The sequence below is a fragment of the Microtus oregoni genome, unplaced genomic scaffold, assembly GCF_018167655.1.
Source record: "Microtus oregoni isolate MIOR12 unplaced genomic scaffold, Mior012 000000F_ref0000247, whole genome shotgun sequence".
Classification (NCBI taxonomy): Eukaryota; Metazoa; Chordata; class Mammalia; order Rodentia; family Cricetidae; genus Microtus; species Microtus oregoni.
The window spans coordinates 77,078,217-77,104,696 of record NW_024543059.1 but is presented as its reverse complement, the minus strand read 5'-3'; the positions used below and the strand labels follow the sequence as shown (position 1 = coordinate 77,104,696).

Below are 26,480 nucleotides of genomic sequence, written 5' to 3'. Positions count from 1 at the left end.
CCATAGTGGATCCATTGATATTTTATTCTGAAGGAGAAAGGGAGCCCTTGAGGCCTCATCCCTCCCAGAGGGGCTATCAGCAATTAACACTTGTTTGGGGAGCAATGTCACTGTCTTTAGTAGTGTAGCTATAAATAAGCTGCCCTGACTCCTTGGAATAGCTTCCCACCTATGCTCAGAGAAGTTAGTCTAATTAAACTCACAGGCCCCCACACCAAAAGAAGGCAGGAGAGCTGCAGGGGGGCATGTGGAGGAGAAGAGGGCTGGTGGGAGAGGGAGGGGATGACAGGGAGGAGTGAAAATTATGACACCTCATTATAGAAACAATAAGAGACACTAAAACAATAACAAAAAGAAGGGGGAAGAAAAGATAGCTCAGAGAGTACCAATCCTTCTCAAGTTCAAGAGCATGAAGCAGAACAAGGGCAGAGGCGAAACAGCGAGGAGATGCAGGAGTTGAAGCTTAAATGAGAAGATGAACACAACCTGCAGGACTGGAATCTTAGGCTGAGTCCTGAGGCCATTTCCTCAACTCCAATCTGATCCTAGTGGACCCAGGTAAGCACGACACTTAGATTTTGGAATGAACTTTTAAGAAGTGGGATCTCAGCCAACCAAGAACCAGCCAAGCCTGAACTGGGGACAACAGTGACAAAAGATGTGCTGTACCTTTGTGCAGGCGTCCTGGTCAGCCCCGTGTTTGGTGAGAATGTCAGCTACGTTCACTTTGTCTTCTTGGGCTGCAAGGTGTAAGGACGTGAGCCCACTCTGCAGCAAGAATGGAAGCAAGGGAACACATCAGAGAGGGAAAGACTGTCATCTACCGGACCGTGTCTTCAAAGGAGCTGGAAATCATATGGCCTCTCTCCAGGCATCCATATTCTCACATTTTAGAGAAATCCTTACAGCGAACATAAGTTTTCAACCAAGGTGTAGTCTCTGTAGCGAATGACATTTTCTGTTTTCTGCATTTGTTATGTTTAATTTGAATTTTTAAAATAGACCTACCTATACCTCCTCATGAGTCTACCTATTTACTTAAATTAACAGACTATATAAATATTGTTGCAACTATATACCTTGGCAGTAATCCATATTTTCATCAATAAAGTATCACATTAATGTTTAAAATACATTTAGTTAATGGAAGTAGGCTCAGAATATTTTTTCCAGCATTCAGTTTATTTGGGGGGGGGGGTTAAGGGTTGTCCTCTAGATGGTAAATTTTTATATATCACTGTAATATTTAACCAGTTTTATGAGGGAGGAGGTTTATCCTTTGGACATCCAGTAATCAATGTGTTGATTTGAATACATGACTAAGGTGCAGTTTGAATTAATTTCTTTTAAAAAATTAAATAATAGAGAGGGGAAAAACAGTTTATTCACCCAGTGCCACATCCCAGCAGCCTCACTACAGATAAGTAGCTCCCTCAAGCAAAACTTGATTTAAGGGTATCAAATACAGTTTTAGCAATTTTTGAGTACTTTTGCTATACAAGAAAGAACTCAGATGGTGTAGACATAGCTGTGAGCCACATTCCTGCCTATATAGAGTCTACAGTCTAGTTTAGGATACATGTATGCTATGTCTTCTACCTCAACTAATACTCCAATATCCTTAGTATTTTTTATCTTTTTCTATTTTCAGTGGGTATTGGTGATTGGACATAAGGCCTCCAGGATAGCACATAAATACTTCATTATTGAGTCAAAACCCCAGTTCCCCTTTTACTTTTTATTATAAAACAAGTTCTCACTAAAGGGTCCAGACTAATCTCAAGGAAGTTTTGAGTTTATACGGCTCCTGATTCAGCCTCTCAGTAGCCATGAGTACAAGCCTATGCCATCAAACCTAGCAATGCTGCTACCTTGGTCAAGGTCAGTTAGCATCCTGGCTAATATGTCAGCCCTATTGACCACAAAGATGGAAAGCTCATTCTCCCCATTAGCATGACCTTCAAAGCCCATTGCGTCTAGCATGACACTAATTCTAGAAATGAATAGCCAGTCTGACCACTAAAAACAAGGGTAGCACACATAGAGAGGAATATTCTGGAACCCTGTAGAGTTTTCGAATGAGGGCATGATGCTTATTAATCCTTGAGCTAGCTGAGCTCAGCTCTGAGTTTCATAAAACATCAGCCTGAGAAAGAAATATTTTTAACATTAAAATTCTGTCAGTTATAAACAAATATCATTTAATCAAACAGCATGAAAACCTTAATATTGATAAGGAGAGGATAATTAATGATCTGAATATTGGCTAAAAACAAAAGATTTTTCTTAGAGTTGATTTTTTTTCTTGTGTTTTCTTGAGGGAGAGTCTCTAGCCCAATGATCTCAAAGTCGGGATCTTCCAAAACTGAATAATTTTCTTCATGGTTGGGTATTCAAGTAAAAAATCCCCTTACATATTTGCTAGCTGGCTGCTTAAATTCTTTGAAAGCAAGTAGTAATACATTGAAAAGGGCACCAATAAGGGGAGCAGAGTGAATCCACATATCTATTTTAAAAATTAAAAACCATACCATCAGAAGTATTGTGATTAGTTTCACTACCATCTAGAATGTTTCTCTTTGAGTTGTCAATGAGAACTGACCTGAAGACACCCTAAACAATACAGGCTATTTATCTTGATTGATAATCAGAACTTGATGATGAGACCTTATCACTAAAAACACTACATACTTTGGTCACAGGACATGAAAAATCAAGTTGCAACTGGCCAGAAATCTTCCCCTCTGATGGATAGTTCTCACAGTATTGAAGGTGTTATGCAGGCTGCTGGGGGTGGCAGGAGACATCAAAATGCTCAGCCAACTGAGAACCTGTGTGTAGCATGTTTAATAAAAACTCAGAGACAAAAATTGGGGTTCAACCTGAAGACCAGTCACTGGTTCTTACCTCTATCTCAGTCCAAAATGGCAATCCTGCCTCTAGGAATCTCAGAATGAGACTGTTTGTGAGCGTTGTCTCCTCCCATCTTATATTCATCTCTAGTGCTGGGATTAAAGGCATGCACCACTACTGCCCAGTTTCTATGGCAAACTAGTGTGGCTACTGTGATTAAAGGTGTGTGCCACCACTGCCTGTTTTTCTCTCTGAACTTTAGGCAAGCTTTATTTATTAAAGTACAAATGAAATATCACTACACTTGTGAATCTGTGTAATAAGTTCATAAGTGCAATAGTGGCACAGGTGTTATGAAGGTCACCAATTGCTTTATGAATGGGTTTAAGGCTCACTCTGTAGGATAAACATGCATGCTTGGTACTGAAAAACTGTGGCTGGGTAGGGTTAGCTCACAGGAGCCAAGAGTGAATTAATTATTTTGCTAAATGTACACAATATCAAATATCTATCTATATTATAAATGCAGATTTCTGATCTCACCAGAGAAATTTTTTGTATAATAGATATCTGTTAACCTAGAAAATAATAACTGATTAAAGTGCACAAAATAAGTATCTGTAGATTGCTCACCCATAAACAGGACATTGATAACATCCCTATCTCCAATATTCGGGGACTATCATGGCAGAAGGGACAAAACGGATGTAAGAGTCAGAGGTTGGTCAGGAGTAGAGCAAAGCAAGGTCTTCTGGAAATGACAGGTCTGTTGCACTTAGGAACCCACAGCAGTTTTAGATGCCAGCACAAGTACTACTGTAGGGATAAGTCCCACCCCTTAGGGGGCGTGTTCGCCTTGGGCTAATGTTTGGCGAGCTGGCTCCCAGCCGTTGCTTCTGCTTTCCTGGTCTCCTCAGGAACGGTGGTTCTGTAAGTCTATTTCTACATTAAAGATATATATATATTTTACAATCTGTCTGCATTCGTTTACGCCGTTACATTTTGTCGCCCAACTTGGGGCTATTTTGCCCCCGACTCAAGCAGGTAGCCCGCTAGCTAACACAGCACCCTCCTGGGTGCTGTTTTTTAGTTCCTGACTCGGGCCCCAGTGCCGAGTCCAACACACACTTGGTGACACAGGCCCATTCTGCCCCGCCTGCTTGCCAGAGCAATTAACCCCTCCCTGCCTGCCTTGGCTAAGTTTGGAGCGGAACCCCACTGCCTGAATTAGCAGAAACTCAAGTACCTGCGGTTTTGCAACAAAAGCTGCCACAGTGGCAGATTTGGTCTGATACAAAGTGACTTGGCCGGGTGGTGGTGGCGCACGCCTTTAATCCCAGCACTTGGGAGGCAGAGGCAGGCAGATCTCTGTGAGTTCAAGGCCAGACTGGTCTACAAGAGCTAGTTCCAGGATAGGCTCCAAAGCCACAGAGAAACCCTGTCTCGAAAAAACAAAAACAAAAAAAAAAGTCTTAACTAATCAGGTTCTCTAGATATATAGAGATTATACTCAGTATAGATAGATAATCTTCAACCTCTTCAAAGAGCTGTAGAAAATGGCCTTTAATCTAACTCAGAGTTTCGTGATAGTGAGACACAATTGCTCCTGGCAACACCGCTCTATTCCCGAGAGAATGTTGAGCACCAAAGACACTCCACCTGGAGCCTTTCTATTTGGCAGAACTGGCCTTTGGGCAAAGAAATGCCCATACCTCAACCACTGACACAGATACAGAGCATGCATCAATGGATAAAACAGGACTGTCATATCCTGCCAAGACAGGGTAAGATAGTTTTGAAAAGTTCCTTGCCTTTAACAATGGTATGTCAGTTATGCTAGGCCTTAGCCAAAGTTGGTTGACTCAACATTGCAAACGAGACTTTGGGTGATTGCCCAGGTAGTCAGTTATCTCTGTCAATTGTTGCACATTTTGGATATATCTCGTTTGTTGAGTAGTATTTATTCCCTTCTCAGATCTTTGACGGAGTTGAAGATTATATAATTGTAGTTACTCTCTACATTATTTAGACTCCTTGAGATAGAATGTTTAGCAAAACTTTTGTTCTCAATATTGTTTGTTATATTTATTATTTGTTGTTATTGTATATAGTTGTATTTGGTTTAGTTCTGTCTTATTTAGACAAAAAGGGGAGATGTAGGGATAAGTCCCGCCCCTTAGGGGGTGTGTTCACTTCGGGCTAATGTTTGCCTATAAATTTGGCGAGCGTGCTCCCAGCCGTCACTTCTGCTTTCCTGGTCTCCACGGGAACGGTGGTTCCGTAAGTCTATTTCTACATTAAAGCTATATATATATATATATATTTACAATCTGTCTGCATTCGTTTACGCCGTTACATACTACACAAGTTATAGCTAACCCATATTCCTGCAGAGAAACAGAAGAGGGACTCATGAGCCCCTAACTGGAGAGATATGGACAGTTTATAGCTTCTAGGGATGGGTAAGTCAGTTTCCTTTTTGGGTTATCCCTATCAATAGGTCAACTTCCACCAGTAGATGGTGCCATGCCCATGAGTCTATGGGCTGCACTAATTGAACACTATGGGTTATTTTAAAAAAAAAAGACAAGAGATTAGGAGGGGATGGAAGATGGGAAAATAATGGAAGAAGAGTGAGGGGTGAATATGACCAAAATATATAGAATGACATTCTCAAAGAATTAATAAAATATTACATATAAAAGGATTTTTATCCTACTCAAGATAGTACTTAATATTTAAATAAGTTTTCTCCTGACTATTTTCAAATGAATATGCTTTTAGTCATATTATAAACAATTGTATGCCCTCTCCTTTTTAAACTGATATTAAATAAAATATTTTGTATCTCAATGTCAGGATTTCCCAATCTGAACAAATGATCAACTGAAAAACAGGATTTCAGTTTGGTTCAGACTTTCCCTAGTGTCTGGATGCAATAGTTTTCACTGTTAGGTTTTATGTTTATTCTTTTTAAAATGCATATCTGGGAAGACTATACCAGCCCTGTGTTATGGTTTAAACATATCTGTCAAAATTTCAAGGCAAACTAAATATCCAGATTCACATATTGATGCTACTTGAAGTTGGGGTCACTGGGCTGACTTAGAATTCTGGGAGTCCACAAGGATGAGGAGCCCAACTTCCATCTGTGATGCTCTCCACTGCATCCTTCTGTATCACGAAAACCCTCACCAGATGCCACAGATGTGCTCTCAGCATCCTGCTGGACTTCTCAGCCTCCAGAACCACAAGCCAATTCAAACTGTTATTCCTTATAAAGTTCCCAGTCTCAAGTACTTTGTCACAGCAAGAGACCACAATATGACACCTTAAGAAAAGGATCTGGGAGGACTTTCAATAAAAAGGACTTTCAACACGAAGATGAAGGATGCAATGAGGGCACTTCTGAGTGATAAAGTCAGGGACCAGAGCTCTAGACACACTGGAGACAACCTAAGGTATCACAGTTCCTCAAAATGGTGCATGTTATCTAACCCCTCTGATGTTAGTAAGCAAATGTGTACTTGATATTCCAAAGATACTGGTTAAGTTACTAGCCACACATGGAAAGCATAGTGTTTGTGAAAAATCCTAAGTTTAATTTTTATCTTGCCCAATCACATGGTACAAACAAAAAGCACCAAGAGATTCAAATAGCCAGGTAGGAAGCATAACTATAATTTTTAGTTTCTCAGCAGGTGTTTCCAGGTTGATATAAGTAAGTCAGTCTGTAGTAGGCATACACTTTCATGTTTGAATGATTTTACCCTTATATGCTTGACTATTACGTTATAATTAATATGGTCAGCTACAAAGGCTATTCACTGGGAGGGGGAACTTAAATTATTGTGGAGCTTTCTCTAAAATGGATTTCTAACCAGATCCACTGTCTAAGGTGGGTTGAAGGTGCCTTAAAGGTCTGTATTTTACTAAGATCTTGGGCCACAGTACAGAGGTAACTGTCATTTGGCTTGGGTGGTAGACACGGACCTGTTAACTCATATTCACCTGTTGAAGCCCAACTTCAAGTTGGAACCACTCTCTTATCGGTCTCTGTCCCTGGATCCCTAACGACTTTCTTACTGCAAGTTGCAATTACAACCAGCAGAAATTAGGGCACTGTGGCTGCCAAAGTGCTTAGTTCTTAGAAACTATGGGCTAGCCTCTTGAGATGTGCACACCATGCTGAGAAACTGTGAACTCTGAGTGGTACAAAGAGATAATGAAAGTGACTTGAAAAGACAAGGAAAGACCCACAATGCAGGTTTATGGAATGTAAACCCATGAGAACAAGTGGCATGCCCCCCTGGCTTTCTAGCTTGCCTTCCTTGCTAACTTGGGGTTTGTGACATAGGCTTGCTTCCTTTGTGCGTGTGTGTGTGCGCACGCACACACACACACACACACACACACACACACAAAGCTCATTTCTTTGCTTGGTTTCTGTTTAGATTTCTCTAGCAGACGTTATTGCAGCCAAGGTCTAGAAAACAATACCTTGGTCGACATGTGGATATTGGCTCCTTTTTCCAGAAGCAAGGTGACCATATCTGTGTGGCCTTCTTGGGAGGCCAGATGCAGTGGAGTGACTCCTTGCTTCGTCACAGTGTTAGTCTCGGCTCCATAGCTCAGCAGTGTGGAAGCTATCTGCATCTGGTTCTTCTTGGCGGCAATGTGTAAAGGAGTGTAACCATTCTACAACAGAAACAAAAAGATGAATGTGACACACACAGTACACATGCACACATCACACACATCACATCACACACACAGAACACTTACTCCAATGTTTATCGCCAATGGAAATAATAAAGCATAACCAGCCACAAAAGATAAATGTAAGCTTTTTAATTCAAACTCTTACTTATGACATTTCCACCTAACCATCCCCATCGTTGTAACCAAAGACAAAATAGTCCCCATTATACTCTAGAATAGATACAGACATAAAAGCATGAAACCTGAAAGTCTCGTCATTATTACATTCTCTCCCAAATAAGAAAGTATGGCAGATACCTCTTCTACGCGATAGTTCTTAAATACCTGGAGGTGGATTTCATCTCTAGCTAATGAATTCTCTAGAGTCTTCTCTCTTCTAGGCTAAACATCCCATTCCTTCAATTCTTCCTCACCCTTTGGTCTCCCTGAAAGATGACCTGCTCTGAGCTGACTATGATCTGCCCATAATGCTCCCAAACACAGAATTTCACATCACTGAATTCTATATATCAGATCCAATTCTAACCACACAGAATCAAATTGAGCAACTTCTATGGGATTGCTACAATGCTTGTATTCTAACTCAAGTGTTCTTTCCACTCCTTGAGCAAATGCTGTTGCAGTCCCAGAATAAGCCAGGCTCTGTGATGGGTAAAGGAACACAAAGGATGATAAGATTTGTGTTGTTAGGAACCTGATGTGATATTACTCTTTTCCAATCATGATCAATATTTTAAAGATGTGATCCTAAAATATACTTTTTTTAAATAAGTGACTGAAAGATGTGACATCATGTATAATTTCAACATAAATACATATTCATAAACAGCACAAACTAAGATAGTCTGTTGACAGGTAGCCAGGCTTGGCAGGAGCTGTGTTTGATTATAGATGAATGATATACAACAAGAAGGGGCTGGGAGTCTAGAGGCCCACTTAAAAAGATCCACAATGCAGCTGATCCAGATGCACATTGAAAAGGCAAAGAAACAAGAGACTCTTTATAGGGGCAGAGTGAGAAGTTTGGTGCTAGAAGGAACAGGGATATGAAAGTTCTGTTTTATAGGCAAGAAGGAAAAACCTATCATGCCTTTGTCAGGTTACATTTCTCAGTATCTAAAACACTGACTGCTAGGAAGAAGATTCATGTCCACAAACTCTGCACTCTCAATGGATAACTTCCAACTCTAAAAATTGCAAAAAAAAAAAAAAAAAAAAAAGGTTTTAGACAAAGCAAATCGTAGAAACAGAAAAAAAAGGGAAAAGTTATCAAAAATTATAACTATCTCATTGCAGTTATTTGAAAGCAAGGTCCATGTATACTCAGATTATAGCTACATGGCAGCTGGGGCTGTGGTCCTCACCTTGGCAGTGGCGTGAGGGGAAGCACCCTTCTCCAGCAGCAGCAGCGCCACCTTCTGGTTGTCATAATGAGCAGCAACATGGAGCGGGGTAAGGCCATTCTGTAAGGGGGGTGTTTAAATCTCAGCATTAATACATTAGCGTTAGCTGCTCTGAAGCTACCAGGATGCATGGACGGTGCTATCAATTAATTACATGTTAATTAATTAATATGGTCAATGGAAAGAAAAAACATAATATGATAATTTTCATATTAGAAACACAACTAAAATGGAAAATGTTTGTGCTGAAAATTAGCAAAGGGCAGCTTCCTGGTCATGGCAAACAGAAGTTAAATTTCTGTGTACATCACAAGGATTCTTTTTGGCATCGAGGAGCCGTGGGCTCCTTAGGATAAGAATACACATTAGAGACACTGCAAGAAAAAAAAATGCTTCTAAATTGTAGTGTCTGACAACAGTCGGGCCATGTACGTGTGTATTTGCTGTACATTTGCCTGGAGCATTCATCTTCTTTTTTGATGACTGTGGTGGCGCACGCCTTTAATCCCAGCAGAAGGAGGCAGAAGCAGGCGGATCTCTGTGAGTTCGAGGCCAGCCTGGTCTACAAGAGCTAGTTCAGGACAGACATCAAAACTACAGAAAAACCTTGTCTCGAGAAAACAAACAAACAAAAAAAGTCAACAGTGGATGATTAAAGCATCCTCTGGAAACTGCTTACCTTTCCTGCCGAGTCTGCGGCTGCGCGGCGCTGCAAGAGAAGTTTTGCCACATCCAAACTTCCATACTTGGCTGCTACGTGCAGGGGAGTGAAACCCTTCTATAGTGAGACAAAGAAATATGAAAATTAGGGAATTAGGGTTTTTTTTTTCTTCAAGTCCTTACAAAACTTTTGTTAACCCTTTAAACAAACACTACTGATTCTCCATTTGTAAAAAATGACGGCACGATATCTGTTACGTAGATAAGTAAAAGGGTTAGGAATGAAATTTAAGAGGAACTGATAGAAGCTCTGTGAGGCTTGATGGGGTGAACAACAAATGTATCTGAAGTACTGGAGACTGAAACTTGCCGTTAACAGATTTGAGGTTCATAATATCCTCTGGTGTCAGTATACTGTTCTGATTTATGAATGGAAAACAAAATACCAAAAAGCCTGCCTTTCCTTTTGCCTCTAACGTGAACACAACCAAGTAAAAAGCTGCCTTTGATTTCTTTCATTAATATTTTTCATTAAAAAATATTTCTTTAAATTTTAGAATGTTTAGGAAGCTTGAGTTAAAAACAATTATTTGATTCAAATGACTTTTTTTTTGCAAAACTGGCTAGATTATCTACATAATAAAAATATTCTATTAAAAATACCTTTTTAACATTCTGACATTTCTCCCCTTTCCCAGAAGACCATGCTGTCCAAAGACCTATTTATCTAGTCAAATCTATCGTCCTGGTTTTCCGTTGGCTGACCAATACCAGATACTTAACCACACTGAAGCTTCAACAATGTGCTTTTAAAGGATGCCTGTCCAAGTCTGGACCAACAACCAGGGAGCTTGCATGGGACCAACCTAGGCCCTCTATGTATATGTGACAGTTGGATAGTTTGGTCTACTTGTGGGACTCCTAGCAGTAAGAGTACAAACTGTCCCTAACACTTTGGCTGGCTTTGGGCAACCTATTTCTCATTTTGGGTTGCTTTGCCAAGCCTTAAGACAAGGGGTAGGGATAGTTTAGTCCTACCAAAACTTGGTAAATCATGTTTTGTTGATACCCATGAGAGGCCTGCTCCTTTCTGAACAGAAACAGAGGAGGAGTGGATTAGGGAGGGGCCAAAGGGAAGGTGGAGGGAGAGAATGGGAGAAGAGGAGGAAGGGGAATCCGCAGTAGAGTTGTAAGATAAATGAATAAATTTTATTAATAATAAAAAGATGCCTATCCTATACATTTATATGCACACATTCATTGTTCTATGAGCCTAACCAACAGCCATACTTCAATGAGTAGCACGCTATAAATAGGGTCCCAGTCCTGAAACCTCCAGGTGGCACAGGTCCTGAGCTGTGATGTCTACCCGTCCTCCAGGGCAGATACTTCAGTCACCTGCTTTTCTGGAACAGTAGTGGGAGTTGGAGAATTCTAACACTGACCAGGATATAGAAAATAAATCCAGAAAATACTTCTTCTGCACTGAGCACTATTTAAGTCCCTGGGTGACTGTGTGTGTCAACTTGACACAAGCTTGAGTCATCAGGGAGGAAGGAGCCACAGTTGAGAAAACGCCTCCATAAGATCCAACTGTAAGGCATTTTCTCAATTAGTAACCAATGCAGCAGAGCCCAGCCCACAGTGGGGCCATCCCTGGGCTGGGGGTCCTGGCTTATATAAGAGAGCAGGCTGAGCAAGTCATGAGGAGCAAACCAGTAAGCGGAACTCCTCCGTGGCCTCTGCATCAGCTCCTCCCTCTAGGATCCTTCCCTGTTTGTGTTCCTGTCCTGTCTTCCTTCAGTAATGAACAGCAGTATAGAAGTGTAATCCACAGAAGCTCTTCTATCCCCAATTTACTTTTTGGTCACAGTATTTTTTTTCAAAGCAAAAGACCCTAACTAAGTCCCCATCAAAATCATTATTCAATGATTCAAATAGTCATCTCCCGAGAACCAATACTGCCCTTTCTTAGTGCCATAAGACAAATTATTTTTAATTAAGATAATGTTTTTCTATCAAAAAAGAAAAGAGAAAAAAATGGTCTTAATAGTTGTTGGAAGAGAGTGGATCATCTGGCCTTTCCCCTGTGTGGGACAGATGTGGGAATTACTTCTTCCTCGAGCATCCATCCACAGAAATTAGACTTCTGCCAAGGCTCCGCTCCGTGCACCCTGTGCACAACAGGGTTGGATGGTGCTACCCTGGGGTGAAGTTGATTTCTCTGACACAACCTCACAGGGAGGAAGAAAAAGAAGCTCCTTGTCCTTACAATGCAGCTGAAGTTGGGCTGACCCCTCTGTACAGCTGGAAACCCTTATCAGACAAAACTGCCTAGTGATGTCACTGCACAGTGATGGGCAGGGGTAGGGGGCATCGCTTGAGTCACAGGGCCACACTCCTCCCCATGTGAATCTCAGCAGCGCGTCATCTCCCTCTGGTATTTATAAACACTTTGACGGCTTTAATGATGACGAGTCACCAACATCCAGCCGGCCTCGGTCACTAAACTGTTCTGTTTAACAACCGCTTCTATTTTATTGCCCTACTGTACTATGGCATTGGTTATTTTTTAAATCCTAAAATCCTTGAAAGACAAGAGACTATTTTCCACTCTTCTACCTTTACACGTATTAATTCGATTCCTCGTCCACTGGGATGGCCTCCGTGTTTCATGGGTTACCATTATCCACTGTGCATTTGTTGCTTAGGGTCTAAGTTCTGATTTTTTTTTCTTTCTGAAGAATTTTTTTTAACATTGGTTCACCTTTTCAGGTGTCATAATTTGAAATTTTGTCAATGTGTTATGTCAGAACATTTTAAAAGATATATTATTCTTATTCTACGTATCAGAGTGCATGCCTGAATGTATGATGGTGTACCACATGGCACTTCAGAGGGCAGTAGAAGGCGTCATAATTGCTAGAACTGGAATTATAGGTGGCTGTACATTTCTTTGTGAGTGGCAGATCCTCTGTAAGTGTAGCAGGTACCCTTAACTACTAAGCTATCTCTCCAGCCCCATTTCTGAACATTTTTGACAGTCATGGTCCAGTAGGCTTGTATTAATAGTAACTACTGGGCAGTTCTCACTTCTGAGGGCTCAGAGGCCGCACCGCTACTGCAGTCCACACTTATTAGCTTCCTTCTAGTCATGCACAGTATTTACTATGTAATTTAATGTCATTTAAATTCATCTGAACTGCTATTGCATGTGTGGGAAGCATTTTACCCTGGGACAAGCTCATGTATTCTAGGATCCTATGTGCCTTCTTTTTCTGTTCTTCTGCACTTGCTCCGTCTAATTTGCTCCAGCTATGTGGGCATGTTCACACTTTATTGTAACTCATCTCCATGTAGTGAGTTTCTAGCGAATATATCCAAGAGAAAGAAAAGCAGCCCTGCATCACCATGGAGCCTTGCACACGGGTTAGGATAGTATAGTCTTTGTTTGGTGTTAGTACCTGTGCTGATGTGCTCATGAGTTGATGTACAAACCTCTTCTGTGTAGACACTGAGGTAACTTGGAGAAGAGTGAAGGCAGGAAAGGTTGCTGTGGTGGTTTGGATAAGTGCCCCCCCCCCATTGGCTCAGGCATCTGAATACTTCATCTCTAGTTAGTCACACTCTTTGGGGCAGTTATGGGACCTATAGGTACAGCCGTGCTAGAGGAAGTATATCATTGGGGATACCTTCTGAATGTTTACAGCCTGGCCTTACTTCCCATTCTTTTTCTGCTTCCTAGTGTGCTGATAAAATGTGACCACCCAGGTTCCTTCTCTGGCTACCCGCTGCCATGTCATCCCTGCCATTGTAAGCATCGACCTTCTGGAACCACAAGCCAAAAAAAACTCTCTCTTATATAAGCTGCTTTTGGTCATGGCACTTTATCTTAGCAACAGAAAAGTAACTGATACAGTCGGATACTACAAAGGAAATGAGATACCAAATGAGAGGTGGGGCAAATACTGGGAAAGGCAGGATGAAGCAAAGGGAGCTGTCGCTCAGCTCTGTTACCCAGCAGAAAACAGTGCTAATCTAATGCAGTATTTTCTACTTCATCATTGATGCCATTTGAACATATTAGGGACCCCCCTGTTTCCCCTAGAGAATATGTTTTATAGCCTTTTTATTATGAAAAAGTAACCTTTGCTTTGTGATAAAGAAGTTATGATAATTACATTTCTGGATGCTTATACCAAAAGGAACTAGCACTTTAATTAGAAGATGGGAATATGAGACTTTTCCTTGAATATGTTACATAAAATTTTGCAATCCCTTCTCATCATTTAGATTACAGTCTAAACAACTTGAGGAAGACACAAGTCAGAGGCCTGGCAGAGGTTTTTCCCCTCCTAAAGCTTCTGCAGTTGAGCACGGCCTGGACTTGGCACTTGCGCTCTCTTAGCTGGCCCCTTACCTTGGTCGCTAAGGAGTGTGCTGCTCCTGCTTCCAGCAGGACAGAGGCCACGTCTACCTGTCCTTCCCGAGCAGAGATGTGCAGGGGTGTGTACCCATTTGTAGTGGCTGCATCTGGATGAGCCATATGTTGTAGAAGTAGCTGAACGATTTCTGTCTTACCCAGTCGGGAGGCAATATGTAAAGGCGTCTGTTCCTCCTACAACTCAAGGCAAGAGATCAGTTAGCGCCTGGCAAACCCAATCTTACTAGGAATGTGTGCTTCTCAAAACACTCAGTGATACCTTCTTCGAATCTCTACTCAGAAACAAAAAATTGTTATTACTCTCCCATGGCTTCATTCGTATTTGTTGTAGAGTGATCAATTTGGTTACAAAATCTCCCTTAAGTTTTTAAAATGGTTTTATATGTTTGTTTGTTTATGTGTATGAGTGTACATGTATGAAAGTGCAGCATGCATGTGCAGTTCCCGTGGAAGTCAGAAGAGGCATCAGATCCCCTGGAACTGGAGTTACAGACAGCCATGAGCTCCATGAGTGTGGAAGCTAAAACCAGTCTTCTGAGAGAGCAGCAGGTACCCTTAACTACTAAGCCTTCCCTTAGATTTTTAAATAGGTTGTACTCTCATAAACTTGGTCTTTGCTTGATGAACACCCAAAGAGCATCTCTTAACTATTTCTCTTCAATCCTATCTTATGCTTACTAGTATGCGAACTCGTGGTTTTGAAAAAGAAAGAAATTCAGTCCAGAAATCCTAAGACCTAGGTTCTCCTCCTCCAAGAGCTTTCACTGAGAGGCAGGATTATTCTGGGAACGGAACTAAGAGAAAAGACCCAACTGGAAAATGCTATTCCTACTTCTCTCCTGAGCCAAGGACACAACTGCTGGTCATTTTGTTCTAGAAGAACTGCGAATAAAGACGGCATTGTGATATGATTTAAAGAGAGGCTCTTCCAGGAAGCGCTGCAGATGGGCCTGTACCACACATCTAGGACTTCAAAGATGAAATGGAACGCTGGCAAAATGAAAATGGAGGGAACTCTCTGCCAAGTGATTTTTGTTCTAAAAGCAGAGAGGATGGAGCTGAGTAGAAGGGATAGGAAGAACATATCCAGCGAGGCTCATAAGATCACCTGACTCTAACGTGTAGTCACAGATAATGTTCTCAGGGTTATAGAACCAGGAAAAACCACTGTCTCTTATAAAAGTAAAAAGGAGCATGCTGTTAGAATGCAAAGGGGTGTATCTTTATAATCTTCCCCAGGGTAAGTCATCAAAAAAGCAAGGAAGGAAAAGCTGGGGAAGCTGCCAGGGATAAAAATGAAAGGAGAAAAAATATAATAGATCTGTCCAAATAAATATAATACTTTAACATTATTTTTTAAAAATATATAGGAAGAGATGAAATAGAATAACATGAGTTTCAAAGAAGGGAGAAATTAATAAGTTCTATAAAAATCTTCAGCTTATAAATTTCTTTTGTGCATGATGCATATATGACTTGCCATAGTAGGCACCAGAAGGAAGCATAAAATGTACTATTTGCTAATTTTTCCAGTTAAAATGAACAAGAATATAATGGGGTCTTGAAAGAGATACAGTAAGATGGCCAAGAAGAAAACGGCCAGGACAAAGTGAGCAGGAATGAGCAGAAGAATAAATGGTGAAGAAGCATTAGGTCAGGACGCTGAGAAGAGTACCCAGCGACTGTCTGCAGCAAGGGTCTCCTGTAGACCTCTGCCGGGATAGCCCAGTAGAAGGGGGTGCAGAGAGTGACACACTCAAATGTAGCTTTAAAAACTATTTCTTAAAGAGTATTGTCTTTATTTTACATGTATGGGGAAATTGTGGCTTTTAGTGAGTAGGGAGAGGTTGGCGGATGGTGATGTTTGGAGCACTCTCTAGTCAAGTAACAATCTCTAGCAGGCAGTAGTTCCTGAATTGGTGATGTTAGTTAATTAACCAGTATTTACTGGTTAAATGATTTACTGTGATTCCCTAGCCCTCAGACCCCAGAGTGGGAAGGACTTGTCTGTTCACTTCTTTGTTGGTTTGTTTAAATAAAAGTTAATCATGCTTTATCTATTTTAAAAATGCTTTTGGTATATTTCCATTTGAAAGTGGAAAAGGAAATAATATAATTTTATTATTATGAAAATCTTTCAATGTTTAAGCAGGTATATAAAGTCTTTTCAGGCTTAAGCATTTACTTCTTTGTTGAATGGCAAAACTTGTATCTGCTTCCTTGGGATAAATTTAACCGAAATCAAGGCACAGAATTGGGAAGCGCAGAAGACTCAGGAGAATGACAAAATTACAGAGGAGTTCTGGTCCCCTGACCCTTTCCAATACAGCCTTTTCACAAAGCATAAGGGACTGGGCCACAGCCCAGACAGGAAGCAGGTGGTCTCTGCTTCACTATGGAAGTCTACTATTTATTTTGCTCCTAGGCAACCAAAATTAGGGAGACTTGCTGAACCCAAGCTTTTTACAAAAAGAAAGATCAGCATCTGGGCCAAGGTTTAAAATTTTGATGAGATTCCTGATACTAATGCTTCCCCAAACCATGTCTGCTGTCAGCTGAGCAAAATTTTAGGAGTTGAGCTTTAAATAAGCTTAAACCCGAGGATCCTGCCATTGCTCAAACCTAAAAGCAAAGGCAAGGCCCACAACTTTGCTAACAGAACACATCTCTAAACAAAAGGGATTCCAGAGGGCAGACCTTGGTAGGCTTCTGACTTAAATCCACGAAGGGCAAAGGACAAATAGGGACTTCCAGAAAGGACTGGCCAAGGTCAACACATTGGCTCACCAAGACACAAATGCATAGTGACCCCAAATCTGTCTAGAAAAATATGCCTCATGCCATGGGCTGATGAGAATGCAATACCTGTATTTCTGCTTTTGGGGGGTAGTGGTGCTGGGTAATAACTTGCTAGTCTATCTGGGTCCTCTAGCAATGAGTTCTACCTTCAGCCCCAGCTTACAGTTTTAAAATTAAAAATATTAATGTGATTACATGCATTTTCTTTTGTTACATATTGGAAGTAGGAAAAACATGACTTAGCCCCTGGTTATAAGAAGATGGCATATTTCTTTAAAAAATCCAAGAGATAAAACAACATACCAAGAGTTCTTGAGCATGAGCTCAATGTAACAAATGAGCAGAATTTTAAACTATTTCCTCTTTGGGAAGGGATGAGTTCCAGAGAAGTGGTATCAGGTGAAGAAAGGAACTTGTCATAAACGTGCTTCCTTCCTGTCCAGTACCTGCCCACCTTCTTCTGAGAGAAAGCAGGCATCTCCTGGTCTTGTGGCTCTATCAGGGATGTCAATCATCACCTTCCCCTCCCTAAATAGGCTTATTTATGGGCAGGGCTCAGAGCTGATCCCAGGCTCAATACAGAATATGGCGAAAAACTACTTATTTTCTTGGGTAGGTGGGGCAGAAATGAGAGCCTAAGATACATAACAGTTTGTTGACTTCCTTCAGCAAGCCACACCCCAGTCAGCGGGACTTTGATGGAGAGGAATTATTGTCTCCTGGCAGAACCAGTTAGGAGAAAAAAATCAGGGGTATGGAAGGTGTTTTATTTACTCTAATTATGTGATCACAGTTCATCAAGGAAATCTTGAGAAGAGGGCAGAGCCAGTCACTAAAGCCACAGTAGAGACCCTAGCCATGCCATATACCAGTCAGTTTAAAGTCTCATGCACTCAAAAAAAAGTTAAGAGGTATGCAGTAAAACAGGTCCAGAGGGAGAAAACCTCGAAACAGGCTAGAGTGTGTTCAAAAATGTACATAGGCTTAAGAAAGAAAAGAGAAAGAAAAAAAAGAAAGAGAAAGAATGTAGACAGATAAAGAAAAAATAGCTTTAAAATGATAATATATATGTATGTATGTATGTATGTATGTATAAAGACTAAGCCATGTAAAGATAGAAAATACACATGGAGACTGGACCCTATACAGTATTATGTTGATTTTGAATTTTTTGATTGCTGATAAACAAATGACAGCTGCCAAGAGACCTGGGATTGTGAATGAGACTGCTAAATTGACAAATTTAGATACCCTACTGCTCTCTTAACTTTAAAAAAGAATTTTGAAAAACTGTCAAATGGAAGTCAAAAATACTTTGGCAAAGAGATTTTGCATTTGTTTCCACAGGAAAGGAGAGGCTGTGGGTTCCTTCAGAATTAATGTGGATCAGGTATGATTGGTGAGATCTTCTGAATCTTGACAGGTGATGTATATCAGCAAAAATTATAGCTGATCTTCTCAGGACTTGGCCATTATCACAATTTTCTCTGGGACAACTAAAGATGTTTTCTCCCACAGTCAACAAGAAGCAGTCTGGGAAACATAATGCCCACATTCCCAATAGATAGAGTGAGTGGCTATTGGCTACTTGGTGGGTTACGGATGTTTGTTATCATTTGGGGGGAAAACAGGAATATAGGATAAAAAGACTACTATTAATCTCATATTTTGCATGGGCATGGATTTTGGTATATTGATACAAATTAAAAGTTATTTTTGTTATACTGTATATATGTTTCTATTCCTGTTTGGGGTCTTGTGCTTATGCAGCTTGTTTAAAAATGCAATGTATAATTAAGAAAGGAATAGTTAATCATAATAATCAAACTATTCTGTAAATTATGTAAAATTAGTCACATGAGGTATGTTTTTAAGGTTAAATGGGTATAATTTAGACAGATGATTCTCAAATACTTCAAAGACCTATAGAATGTGGCATTTAAGATGTTTAATAACCTAAGGTTTTTCATGTCAATGAAACACATCTGATCCTGGCAGCACCAATTTGCTTCATAAAAAGGATAATGGCCTCTATCTCAATCTCCATCCATCACCAGATGAAGGTTCTATGGTGATATGCAAGATATTCGTCAGTATTGCTATAGGACAGGGTCATTTCAGGTTCCCTATCCTCAGCTGCCCAAGGAACTAACTGGGGACATTGCCTTGGGCTCCTGGGAGCCACTCTAGGTTCAAGTCTCTTGCCAACCCTAAGGTGGCTCCCTTAACTAAGAATTGTGCTTCCGTGCTCCCCTATCCAACCTTCCTTTATCCCAATCATCCTTTTTCCCCAAGTTCCCCCCATCCTCCCCTTCTCCCTTTTCTCTCCCCATCTCCCCTTACCCCCATCCCACCCTGATGGAGGAAGGTCATTGGCTAATAAAGGCACTGCCCTGGCCCATTTTATTGGTTAGAGGATAGGTGGGAGGAGTAAACAGAACAGAATGCTGGGAGGAAGAGGAAGTGAGCTCAGAGACTCCACAGCTCTCTCGGGAGCAGACGCCTCAGAGAGAGACGCCATGCCCCGCTCCCGGGCAGACACACGCCATGAAGCTCCGACCCAGGATGGACTAGGCTAGAATCTTCCCGGTAAGACCGGTTCTCACAGATTATTAGGGATGGGTTGATTGGGATATCAGAATTAGCCTGTAAGTGCTAGAGCTAAAGGGCCAAGCAGTGATTAAATGAATACAGTTTGTGTGTTGTTATTTCGGGGCATAAGCTAGCCGAGCAGGCGGCTGGGGTATTGGGGACGCAGCCCCGCCGCCCCTATTACTACACCACCCCACCCCCAAGAGCACTGGACTGAGCTCCCAAGGTCCCAATGAGCAGCAGAAGGAGGGAGAACATGAGCAAAGAAGTCGGGACCACGAGGGGTGCACCCACCCACTGAGACAGTGGAGCTGATCTATTGGGAGCTCACCAAGGCCAGCTGGACTGTGACTGAAAAAGCATGGGATAAAACCAGACTCTCTGAACATGGAGAACAATGAGGGCTGATGAGAAGCCAAGGACAATGGCACGGGGTTTTGATCCTACTTAATGTGCTGGCTTTGTGGGAGGCTAGCCAGTTTGGATGTTCACCTTCCTAGATATGGACGGAGGGGAGTGGACCTAGGACTTACCACAGGGCAGGGAACCCTGACTGCTCTTTGGACTGGAGAGGGAGGGGGAGAGGAGTGGGGGGAGGGGGAGAGGAGTGGAGGGAGGGGGAGAGGAGTGGGGGGAGGGGGAGAAAGGTGGAGGGAGGAGGAGAAGGGTGGGGGGAGGGGGAGAAGGGTGGGAGGAGGGGGAGGGAAATGGGAGGCTGGGAGGAGGCAGAAACTTGTTTTTTTTTTTCCTTTTCTCAATTAAAAAAAAGAAGTAAAAAAAAGGATAATGGCTATCAAAGAAACTCCATATGGAGTTTGCTTTCAATACAGCAAAGGTAGCCATTTGGGTAAGAAACTGTTCTTGCCTTGATTGCTGACAGTATGCTGTACAGACTGGACAAACAGGGCACAGAAAATGACTGTCAAACTTTTCCAAGACAAGGTAGGACAGTCCTTTGAGATTCCTGCTACACAGAAGAGTCTACCAGACATTCTTTAGGACACAAACAAAACCAACTGAAGAACTTTGCCAATACAAAGAAGGATAGTATTACATCATTCTGGGGTCTTAGATGGAGTTAAAACTAAATAGAGTTATAGTTTTCCTTAGTTACGATCAAAGTAAATTAGGTACAAAACTTTGAAATACTAAGATAAGACAGATAATGGACTATTTTCTCTGAATTTGCTAAATACAAATGGACTGAATATTATAAATGTAATTCTTACTTGATAACTGTTTTTGTTGTGTATAATTTTACTATTTTAAAGTTGAAACTTTTTATTTTTATTTGGACAATGTGGAAAAGGAAATAGAAAATATAGTAGGGTGAGGAAGCATAGCTGTAATTAGGAAAGATGCAGCACAAAGGGAGGGAATTAAATTTTTTAAAAAGAAGAAAAATAAAACAACTATGTGGAAGTTAGAACTGACTGGAAATGGACAAATGTTATCAGGTGATCTCCAGTACCTATTATTCTGGGAAAATCAATATGCAGAATATTCAAATATATAAACACCAAAGTAGAGAGACAGGCAAACATCATAACAAAAATAGAGAAATAAAACAGGGAAAAGAAAGCATAAATTTGAAGCCATTTTGTTTTTCAGTAACTTGGAAAGAGTCAGTATGCAAATCTGATTGGCTCTAGTAGAAAGAAATGACGTTTAGTATGTATAGTGCCATGATACAGGCAAGACAATAAATTTACAGAATAATAAATGTAAAAGGGATTTTAAAGATTAAAGACTGATAAAGTCAATTCTATACTTCTTGCATGCCAAATGTATCAACTAAAGCTATACTCCATTCCAATGTTCCCATAACTTCAATGTATTTTTATTATATGTACTTACATAGTATTTCTTTTTTCTAGAGTATTATTGATCTGATGCTTTCAATTTAATATCCTACAGTAACTCCTATTGACAGTTAACTCGAGGGATTGAGAAACACCTAGAAAACTGGTTGTGCACACTTCTGAGCATTTGTGGGGATATTCCCAGAGATGATTAACTAAGGGATAGTGAGTAAATCTTCCCTAATTGTGAGCATCACCATCCAACAGACTGGGTTCCCTGGATGAAGTGCACTAGCAAAAGCATGCGCCTGCATCCTCTTTGCTTTTCAGTCACTGTGAAGTGTGTAGCTTTGCTTTGCTGTGCTATTTAGCTTCACATCAAGCCCAGAAATATAGATCCATCCAATCCTAGTCTGTGAGCCCTGGTCCAGTTTGCCTCCAAAATTCTTTCCTTCCTCCAAGTTATTTTCTCAGGTATTTATCACATTAATAAGAAGTTGATGGATATGTACACAGTGGAAATTCAAAACCAAGGAACTAAAGAAGACACAATCTTAATAAGGGAGTCATGCGCTGCAATAGAAGAACGCTGGTGAGCTAGCACCTACCCTGGCTCTGGCATCCACAAGGGCACCATTCCTCAAGAGACATCGGACCACTTCCACCTGCCCAGCCCGGGCCGCCATGTGAAGTGCTGTTTCACCACGCTGCCAGAAAAGAAAGATTGCCCAATCATAAATAAACTCATTGCTTTTGATAGCAAAGAATAAAGATGTCCTTTTTGGTGAAATTCAGCAAGACATCCACGTGTATAAATGATCTATGAGGAGGCATAATAATTCAGTTTAGAAAAACATAGGATTGCATCTTCTCTATCTTTAGAAGAATAAACGTTTATAAATGTTTTCCATCAATGGCAAACCAGTGAACTTACCCAAACATCCAGGATGCCCTATGGTTTAACTTCAGGACCAGTCTTGTGTAACTTACATGGGGTTAGGTGAAGGTGTGATCTTTCATCCTACAAACCTAAAATCTTTCATCCATCCCGTTCAATGAGAAACTCCAGATGTCAAAGGTCAAGTCAATACATTGCAAAAATAAATCATATCACTTATACCATGCATAAATAATTTCCTTTCAACTTGCAAACCTTCCTTCTGAACAAAATTTCATGCCTGATTTGTCTTTTTGTTCTGAAATTAGACCACAACTACCCATAGGAGAAAACTAATTTTTCCAGGAGGTACCCTGCTTATTTGGATGGTTGTATTTGATTATAAATGGTGATGCAGTAGGCTACCGAGAGGTAAGGGAAGCAGCTGTTAACAGTTTCATTTGTTGCATGGGCATCATGTCAGTCCTCGGCTGTCTATGCCATAGCAAGGTCTGACATACTCCTCAGGAGAAGATGAAGAAAGTGGTTAGAGACAAGGGATTATTCTCATCGGGGAACCTGTTATCATGGAAGGGGGCAGGGATCCTGTCATTCAAATAATCTCATAGTTAGACCACGATATTAGAATAAGACAGGTTGACTCAGCACAACTGTTCTAGAGGGTAAGCCAACAATAAATAACCAAGCAGAGGAACACACCCCATAGGAACTAAATCGACTTCAAACTTGCCTAGGTTGGGATGGGATATTTCTGAAAAAAAAAAATCCTATGAATTTTCGGAAAACGCTCTTAAATTTAAAAGATATAGCGTGAAATTAGTGGGGTTCATCGCTCACGGCCCCCTTTTCGCACCATGATGTCCTTTGCTTTGGGAGGTATGAGAAACTTGTGTCAAGTGATGTGATTGGAAAACATTATTGACCTAGAAGTTGACATGAAAATTCTCTTCTCACTGACAGTTAACTTGTCTTCTGTAGGCCTTATTTTCTGATGCAAAATTTTGACTTTTAAAGCAAATGTATATGAAACTTGTTTTATAAAATGACATTAGTCAAGCTTGTCTGTAATTCTCCAGGTACAGAGTGAGAATTTTCTTCCTTAGGCAACCATGGTATTATCCTTTTTTCTTCTGTAATCCACACATATTATAATTATATAACTTATATCTTATAATTAGAGAATTTATATTTACAAAAAAAAAGAAAAACTCAAAATTTCATTTTTAGGTCTGATGAAGATTTGCAGTAATTTTGTAGAAATACAGGCAAGATGATTCTTTTTAGAAATTAAGTCAAAGATGCCCTTAGGAGTTCGTTAAATTTACATGTTTATTTTTAAGCTATATTTTATTATTATGTTTTCAAAATATAAAAATATTTCTAATGCTAGTCTTATTATTTTTAAAAACCTTTATTTTTATACCTATATTAAGTTATCCTCTGACTTCTACACATTTGAAGTGATGAATATATATATATATATATATATATATATATGCGCTTGATATAAGCCTGAGCTTCCTAGTCAGAAGCAGTTGACTATATACCCAAAATGGGTCACCCTACTTCATAAAGATTGTCTCCTTCAAGTCTCATTTAAGGACTCTGGAATAACTGACATTTACTATAAACTGGTGATTACCTCTTTAAATCTAAATTCCTAATGTTTGTGCAGAAGGATAAGAAAAAGAAACTCAGCAAATACTGCATATTGCCTTACTTGGGACCTTCTGTTTCCTAATTGTTAGGGATAGTCTGATATCCTATTTAAACAACTTAACTTTAGAGATTTGTAAATAATAATAATATAAAGTGGGAAATTAAGCATAAATCTTCTAATTGGTTATAAGGAGATGGAAATCCTTAGTGACGCATGTTGTACTCTCCAGAACCCCCAAGTGCTTGCTGTTCTACTCTCATGGCTGCCAGTGAATATATATCAGGGAGTTTTATAAAACACAGGTTACCAGTTAAAGTTCACATATAAATTTTATGGGAAGGGAATTTGTCAGGAAAAAAAAATGTGTCTGCAAATGTCTGAGTTCCTGGTGCATCTTAGACTTGGTGTGGATTTTCAGGCAAGATGAAACTGGCAGGAGAATGCACATGTTCACGTCCAAAGCGAGCACCAAGAGTCATGCCTCTCTTCCGCAGCTCTGAAACTGGCTCAGCAGACAGCTACATTGACTCCCGCTTTGGTTGCATGTAGTTGGAAAGCATCAAAGCACAAAAGACAGAATTGCATTCTGGATGCAACACGATGTCAGCAACACACAGAGGTGCCAAGGGTGGGTGCACTGGGGTCAGGACAGGACTGACACTGTCACAGCAAGCAGGCAGTCTGTGTCCGCACAGCTCTGTAATCAAATCGCAAAGTTCTGGGTCCAGTAGCAACGTCCTAATATCTGGAGAACACACAAGTCCACAGGCACCACACTGCTAGAGAAAGTGACATTCCGTCTGATGTAGGGTTGCCAGACTTAGCAAATAAAAAGTTCAAGTGTTCATTTCAATTTTAATTCCAGACAATCGAGTAATTATTTTATCACGTTTCAACAGTTGCATGACATCTACTCACACGCAAAGGAATCCAGTGTTTATCTGGAATGAAAATTGAACAAAGAGTTTTGTATTCTGACCAGTAACTCTACACTGTCTCCTATCAGAAGGATATAGCTTTTAAAAACAAAATGAACAAACAAACAAACAAACAAATCCAGGGATCCTGTAGAGAAGGGGGTGGGGGTTGATTGGTGTGTCCCAAGTGTTTGTTGGAGGGAGCAGAAGAGAAACAATATAAAGGACAAACAGAAGAAACCAGTGAAGACATTTAGGACAACTGTCTTGTGGGAGCTAAAGATTCACACGTCATTGCCAAATCCAAGATTCTTACAAAGACTAAAGGTTGGGAACACTGGAAATCTGAGGGCAGTCTTACTTTCCGTGTCCCTGAGGAGACCACACGACAGTACAGTAATCGACAAATTATTCAGAATTGGTCACTTAAATGGTTGGTTGTGGATTATTTTGTGAAGAAATTTCAAAACTGTCTACTAAAAGAAACTTCAGCTGGGCAGTGGTGGAGCACACCTTTAATCCCTGCACTCAGGTGGCAGAAACAAGCAGATTCCTAAGTTCAAGACCAGACTGGTCTATAGAGTAAGTTCCCGGACAGCCAGGGCAACACAGAGGAAACCCTGTCTTGGAAAACCAAAAAAGAAAGAAAAAAAAAATTTTCATCCATGCTCTCTGCTTAATATAATTGCAGACATCATTGCGGTGATATATGATATATTCTAACATATCACTATTGCTTCTGCCATTCCTGGTGGTATTGAAATGCAAGCAAGGAAAGCGGAAAAACGCCGGGGGAAAAACATAAAAACAAAATAGCAAGAGTGGGTCGCCACACAGGAGTGCTTTTCTTGAAAGTTACTCCTCTGTGTGCAAGACGGTTCAGGTTCATTTTTTTTTAAAGAGAAAATAAAATGAAATGAAAATTAAAAAAATTTTATTTTTTAGGAAATGACAAATCCATGTAATGTAATTATAAAAAGGGAGAATTTGATATTGAGTAAAATAATTCTCACTACTGATCTGTCCCTGTAAACTTTTGATAAGAGTTTTTGAAAATAAAAGATTAATAAGAAGCAAAAAGATGATTTTTTTTCTTTTTCTCTCTCCGTGGATGTGTGCGTGCACACGTGCGTGTGCCAGGGATTCAGATGACTTCCTCAATTGCTCTTCACTTATTTTTTTGAGACAGAGTCTCCCAGCAAACTTGAAGGCCATCAATTGCTAGACTATCTGGTCAAAAGCCTCAGGAGTCCTATCTGTCTCCATAGTGAGCTCTGGGACTGCAGAAACACACAGGACTTTTATGTGGAGTGACATGGATGGAGCTTAGACCATACTTACATGGCAAGCACTCACTGACTGAGCCCTCTCTCTGGCCCCATGAGTTCTTTAAGCATTCAACAACTATTCAACTCAAGCTGGCACATTAGGAAATGATTCTTGTACTTGGTGGTTAAAAATTGCCATGTAATGTTATATTTTTATAAGGCCAATATGTTATAATTAAGGAAACATATAAATACAGACCTGAAGTTCTTTAATGGTTTTACGTTCTCACTCTTGAGTAATATAAAGAATATATCAAATGAATTGGGTTCTCCCATAGACTCTGTCCCAGCACCAGAGCCTTCAAAAACTGCATAAAGTACCGAGAAATGAGAACGTGGGAAGAGTGTGGTAAGAGAGAACCCAGGTATTCTCTTTCACAGCACACACGGGGAGAGCCAGCC

General features: G+C 40.4%; 1 protein-coding gene across 50 annotated transcripts in view; it reads right to left on the bottom strand.

Annotated features, from left to right (window-relative positions):
* Ank2 (ankyrin 2) overlaps window positions 1-26,480 on the bottom strand; it is a 520,770-nt gene that overhangs the window by 80,080 nt on the left and 414,210 nt on the right. For 44 of the 50 annotated variants that reach the window (XM_041659227.1, XM_041659266.1, XM_041659221.1 and 41 more), the window contains 6 exons: window positions 21,884-21,982; window positions 14,059-14,256; window positions 9,658-9,756; window positions 8,940-9,038; window positions 7,354-7,551; window positions 670-768 (listed from right to left, as the gene is read on the bottom strand). In XM_041659227.1, the coding sequence (XP_041515161.1) occupies window positions 670-768; window positions 7,354-7,551; window positions 8,940-9,038; window positions 9,658-9,756; window positions 14,059-14,256; window positions 21,884-21,982 (792 nt within the window). The remainder of the gene's footprint in view (window positions 1-669; window positions 769-7,353; window positions 7,552-8,939; window positions 9,039-9,657; window positions 9,757-14,058; window positions 14,257-21,883; window positions 21,983-26,480) is intronic. The other 6 variants (XM_041659454.1, XM_041659529.1, XM_041659460.1 and 3 more) reach the window with 1 other exon arrangement.